This window comes from Papilio xuthus, unplaced genomic scaffold (genome assembly GCF_000836235.2).
Source record: "Papilio xuthus unplaced genomic scaffold, Pxut_1.1 DF829673.1, whole genome shotgun sequence".
Classification (NCBI taxonomy): Eukaryota; Metazoa; Arthropoda; class Insecta; order Lepidoptera; family Papilionidae; genus Papilio; species Papilio xuthus.
Window position 1 is genome coordinate 316591 of NW_013528976.1, and position 6013 is coordinate 322603.

At 33.5% G+C, this 6013-nt stretch overlaps 1 protein-coding gene across 1 annotated transcript; it reads right to left on the bottom strand.

Moving 5' to 3' along the window:
* Positions 1–746: 746 nt before the first annotated feature.
* Positions 747–5116, bottom strand: LOC106114011 (uncharacterized). Its single transcript, XM_013307073.1, has 5 exons — positions 5107–5116; positions 3454–3831; positions 3139–3251; positions 2234–2359; positions 747–1226 (listed from the first exon to the last, which is right to left on the bottom strand). Exons 1-5 carry the CDS (start codon positions 5114–5116, stop codon positions 762–764), a joined length of 1092 nt encoding a protein of 363 aa, XP_013162527.1. The 3' UTR covers positions 747–761.
* Positions 5117–6013: the final 897 nt, after the last annotated feature.

Here is a 6013-nt window from a genome sequence, read left to right on the forward strand (position 1 = left end):
AAGACCAAAGAGTAGGTAGTGTCAAAACCTTTTAATTCAGTAAAAAAATTAACATTTCTCAATTTACCCGATCCTTAAGATCGTTTTCGATTTGCACTAAACTTTATAATGTTAAAATTTCTTTCAAGATAAAAGTTCAAATTATGTTTGGCCACTAAAAGTGGCAACTGAACGTATCTCTTTTTACCTTTTTATGTACTCTTTGATATTTAACTGTCAAAAGAAAAAAAACATAACGTAAACGAAACAAACAACTATTATTTATTATTAAATGAGTTATCGCCCATTTCACGCGTAATTAGAAAACTTAGTATCCTATGCGTTTTTCCAGATTCAGACAGGGATCTACATATATGCAAAATTTGATTTAGATCCATTCAGGCGTTCTGGAGATACATTATAACATCGATCCAAGATCCAAACTTTCTGATTTATATTACTAACTTTTGCCCGGGTATCCAAGCGCGTGCAACTATAACACACTTAGTAAGTAGCATATGTCTTTTTCCTGACTAGATTCTATATCTGTGTTAGATTTCATCAAGATCCATTGAGTCATTCTACCAATGTACTTAGACCTAGACTTACCTTCTAAACTTTCGCACTTCTATTATTAGATTTAAAGTCTGGAAGACTTACAGACAGAGATTATCAATTAGTCTGTATTTTTTATGTGTGCGTCTCCGCCCCTGGTGCTCCAATTTTAATTTTTTTTATAAAGGAAATATTAAAAGACAGTTGCAATTATATTTATTTAATAATCAAGATTGTAACAAATTAAAACATTGTAAGGCTGCAAATGATATTAAGCTATACCCATCCATAGCTTGCACTATTATTTTATTTAACACCTCCATACATTTAATTTCTATACTTTTTGAATCAACTAAAGGATCATTTGAGATTATTTTATAATTTGGATTCCATTTCTTTCTCCAAATATTACTTATGGAACTTTTCTTCAAATACTTCTCATCTTCGGTACTTTGTGAACATATTTGTGAGTTTTGATTTTTAATTATTATATATCTTTTTAAAAGACATTCTAATATATGTAGTATATAAGATAAATTCTCTGTTTCATATATATTATTTATTTCTAATGAATCATTGGTTAGTTGTATTGTGCTTAATATGTTTGTTATTTTTTCTATTGTATATTTTATTATATGATTTGATCTATTTAAAAGGAATAAGCGATTTATGTTGTTATCTTTTTTGAATACCTGAAATTTAATTAAAAATTAATATGTCTCTACTGATTGTGCTTGGAGATTGAATGTGGCTACAAGGGTAGAGGAAAGACCAAAAAAAGTATGGAATGACTGTGTAAAAGAAGATATGCATAAGAAGGGGGTAGACTCAAATATGACGGCTGATATGATATGTATGGAGGAGTACACACTGTGCCGACCCTCGATAGGGATAAGGGCAGGTTGATGATGATTGTGCTTGGAGCCGACCCTAAGTGAGACTATGTGATAGTGAATGCTGGTCCAGTGCGGGTTGACTTCACACATATCATTGGCTTTCTCAGATATGTGCAGCATCACAATGTTTTTCTTCCTGGATGTTTAGATTTCAGTACTGTCCGAATAATTGCTTAACAACTGTGCATCCTGACATATCTCTATGTATTAATATAACTAGCTGTCGCCCGCGGCTTCGTCCACGCGGAATTAAAAGAAAGCTTAATAAGCCTATGTGAGTTTTCAGACTATTTTCTACATGTGTGCCAAATTTCATCAAAATCAGTTGAGCTGTTCCAGAGATATCTTCAAAAAAACAATCATCCATCCATCCAAACATTCGCATTTATAATATTTAAAAGCTTGCACTCGACTCACTACTTTGGGTCATATGATTTGCATGTATGTTGGTTTGTAATTGTAACATCCTGAATCGTAAACGAGTGAATAGATTGATATATAAACACGGCTAAACACTCGCGTATATTCGTCCGGTGGCGGCACCGACTAGTTTCGAGCCCATCGGGGGCCCTTCATCAGGATGAGTGGTACTCACTTGAAACTAGTCGGTGCCGCCACCGGACGAATATACGTTAGTGTTTAGCCGTGTTTAAATATCACTTTAGTATAATGTGACACGAAAGTTTGAATAATTTGAGTGAATAGATTTTGACAAATGAGGTGTCATTCGATTCGTATTCTTACAAAGAGTGTCAAAGAGTTACAGTTAGGTTATTAGTATTAATGTTTTTTTTTAAACTTACATCTTCATCATATGATTCACCTTCATAAATATCTTGAAGTAAATTATCAATTGATGATAAAACTTCTTCTAGGAACAAAAAATATTTTTCTTCAACATATAATTTGTCTATCAAACGACCTAACACCTATTAAAATAAAATTACTTTAAAGTTTCGTAAGAATACGCCAATGGCCTAAAGGTACGTGTCCATTTTCCCGTACGGACTCACCGGATGGCCCGCAATTTTAGTTTACTTTGTTAGACAAAGCAAATCCGTTTAATCCGTGCGTGCGGTGCTACTGACGCGGAACAATGGACGCGTAGCTTAAGGGTCCAGTTTCATTGGTCATTAACGCCCGCATACGCATGCGGTGCTAGAGAGATTTCCTATTCACGCATTCCATAACGCTCACATGCGAGTACTAGTCATGGTAATTTGAATAAAATTGATGATCTGCAGATCACTTCATAGTTCAAATGATTGAAGCTATGTTTAACTGGATCGTTGTTCAGCTCAATTTGTTCCTGCGTAGTTATGATTTGCATTTGTAGCCGCGAATTTAGTTATTGAGGTGCAGTCCAACGGTTCAAGTCTGTGACCTAAACTTTTGATCCGGTTAAGAGCTGATTTACACAAATCTAACGAGAACCGTTTCATTTAGTTATTAGTATTCGCATGCGTTGCGGATAGTCCGTACTTTTCGTAACGCATTTGCGTTAATCTTTAGACCTTATGCCGGGACTTTACGCATAACGACCGAGTTATCGACTAATGGAAATGCGCCCTAATAAGTTCCGATCATATGCTTATAGGTTCGATTTCCTTTCTCCGTCGAAAGCTTAGTTTAAATGGTTACAAGAAATATTAATAAGGTTCAATATTGTGCAATTTTTTTCATAATTATTAATTCAATGTTTACTTACCCAAGATATTTCAATAACAATTTCTTTAGCGGCCAAAACTAATGGACTGTTTAATATAAAATTAATTAGACTTCTAGCAGAATGGTTGACCAAAGTATCTTGGGTTTGTTGATCTGAAAATTTATAACTATAATTTTCTTATATTGTCGTTTCCGAGTGAAATAAATCAAGTTCAAACAAAATTCGTTACATGAAAGAGAGAGGAGATACAATATTTATGGGAGAAAAAGAGAGAGCCTTCTAATTTAAACACGAGAGAGAAGGAAGATATATTGTAGTTTGAAGAAAAGAGATGCAACTAGTCAACAAACTTACGCGATTTAAACGAACTTCTGCTTTGCGAATCACTTTTATATCCAGAATCCGACCAAGAACCATCACTTTCTTTATTTTTTCTTTCTAAATATATTTTTAATCTATTCAATTCTTCTATGATTTTAAACGGTACTATTTCGAATTGAGAATTTTTGTCTATATTATCTGTGAAATTAATTTCGTCATTTTGTTTTTGAATTTGACTATTTATATCTTCAAAATCTTTATTACTTGGTTTATTAATTTCAATATCTTTAAATGTGATATCATTTAGTTTGTCTAAAGATTTATTTCGTATATAATCAGTGTTTTTATATATTTGTGCTTGATATGTGTCATTTTCTTTATTTTGTTGTTTTTGTTTCGTTTTTGTCCAGTCTTTTGTTTGATATAAAAGATTTTTTTGAATTTCTATAAATTGAGTTTGGCTTTGACTTATATGTGTGAAGTGTTCTGTAAAATCTTCAGTGCTATGAGTTTGTTGGTTATCGTAAGTTATTTGGTCATCTGTCTTAGTGTTTGTAGAAACTTTAATATTTATGTTATTCGTATTATCTTGTTTATCTTTATTAGAGATTTTCGTGTCAGCAAAATCATTAATTTTAGACGTATTAATAATTCCTTTGAAACTATATAATTCTGTTTCTTGTGTGTCAAATGCTTGTGTATTTGAATTATTAAGATTATTTACTTTATTTGTAAATAGGTTTTTATCAATATTTCCTTGTGAAGGATTAGATGTATCGTATTCAGTGTTTTCTTTATATATGTTCATTTGATTATTAAAATTGTATACTACAGTTTGTTGAGAATCAAATTGGCTTTGAACATTGATATGGTTTAAAATATTTTCATTGTCTTTCTTGTTATGTTGTTTTAAATTTACTAAAATTTCATCTTTTTGTAAGTTTTGACTTTGTACATCTTCGCAATAAGTTGTTTGTGTATTTTGTTCTTCGTTATTTATCTGTAAAATACGATTGAAAGTACATAAGCGTCATCATCAACCTTTATGGGAGGGCACAGTATGTACTACTCCCGTACTGAAATGTTTTGGCTTCCAATATTTTCGCTAGCACGCTGCCTGTCTGACGCCAACCCCTCCTCGAGACTAAGCGTTTTACAGAATATCTTGTCACTACAATTGCTGATCTAAAGATGGGTGTTACTAACTAGCGGCCTGGGCCTGGTTATGTACTTCAGAATACTAAGGTGTCGGAAATGACGATAAGGTAGGGCAAGGTAGGGCGACCTACCATGGCACTGGGCAATAAAGGGGAGCTTGAGGTGTGATATCCTATCTTTGGAAAATTTCTCCCGATACCATTAAAAACGGGACGCCGCAAAAATCTCGCCCAGGGCGCTGGTGTTATGGTCCTGAAGGTACAATCCTACATAGATGTAACTCAAAGAGCAAATGAACTTGGGCTGCCAAGATATTTGGAAATAATAATATCAGACTAGCAGTTGCCAGCGTCTTCCGCGAGGGATTAAAAAAAACTTAACAAGTAGCCTTTGCGTTCTTTCATACTATGTTCTACATCTTTACCAAATATCTGTAAAATCAATGCAGCGGTTCTGGAGATACCTTCTAACTAACATCCATCTAAACATTCGCATTTATAATATTAGTAAGAATTAAAATATGTTCACGCATCGCCATGTTTTCCTTAATTATAAGCGTTTGAAGAAATGACAAGAAATACCTCGTTATTAATTCGATTATTCTCCATATCCTTTGATGAGTTTGTAGTTATTTTAATTTCTTCTATTTCTATTAAATTCATATCCACATTCAATCCTTCTAGAATGTTCACGCTGACGTTTGTCGTTTGCGAATCGTTTAGATGTTCATCAACATTGTTTCCATCATCTTTTTCAACATTTTCATCATCAAATTTGAAATCATCACTGCATATAGTGACGTCCGAATCGAAATCCATTTTATCGATTTTATTTCTTATTCGATTAATATATTCCTCTATTGTTAGATTATTCGGTTTACTTTTTATAACGGCTATAGCGATTGCTATTTGATATTTCAACGTCACCTGTCGTGCTGTAAAAGGAGTAGTCCAGCAACAACATTAGTTGCATGAATGGGCCTCGTCCGCTGCAATACCACGACCACACAGAAGACACGCCTCAAGTGGCAGTAATTCCGCGTATAGATGAGTGTGCTTGCCAGAGGCTAAATTTTAACCTTCGTCAACTTCCCAATCTTTTCTTGTTAAGATGGGAAGGAGAAGTAGATTCGACGGAGGAGAGGACGTATAAGAGACTATAAGCCTATGACACTCAGGGGAATACGAATCAAATGAACCTCACTCAACAAAATCAGTTAAGCTGATAAATATCCATCCATATCAGCCATACATACATTCATGTAGCCATCTACAGAAACGTGTTAATGGAGTAAACATACGCTTAAAAGATCACCCTCTACTCGTAAGGTAAGATAAATTGTTAAGTAAATACCAAAAAATAAAAAGTTAGGTTAAGAAATGTTGGTTTAAGTTTCTTTCATACTATTATGATTTAACTAGAATTTTTTCCGATA

Bases quoted from the DNA above. Each gene is read 5' to 3' on its own strand.
- LOC106114011 (XM_013307073.1), bottom strand. The intron at 3,252-3,453 runs GTAAGTTTGTTG...ATAAATTTTCAG, and splicing joins CAGAAGTTCGTTTAAATCGC to ATCAACAAACCCAAGATACT. The intron at 1,227-2,233 runs GTAAGTTTAAAA...ATTAAATTTCAG, and splicing joins GTGAATCATATGATGAAGAT to GTATTCAAAAAAGATAACAA.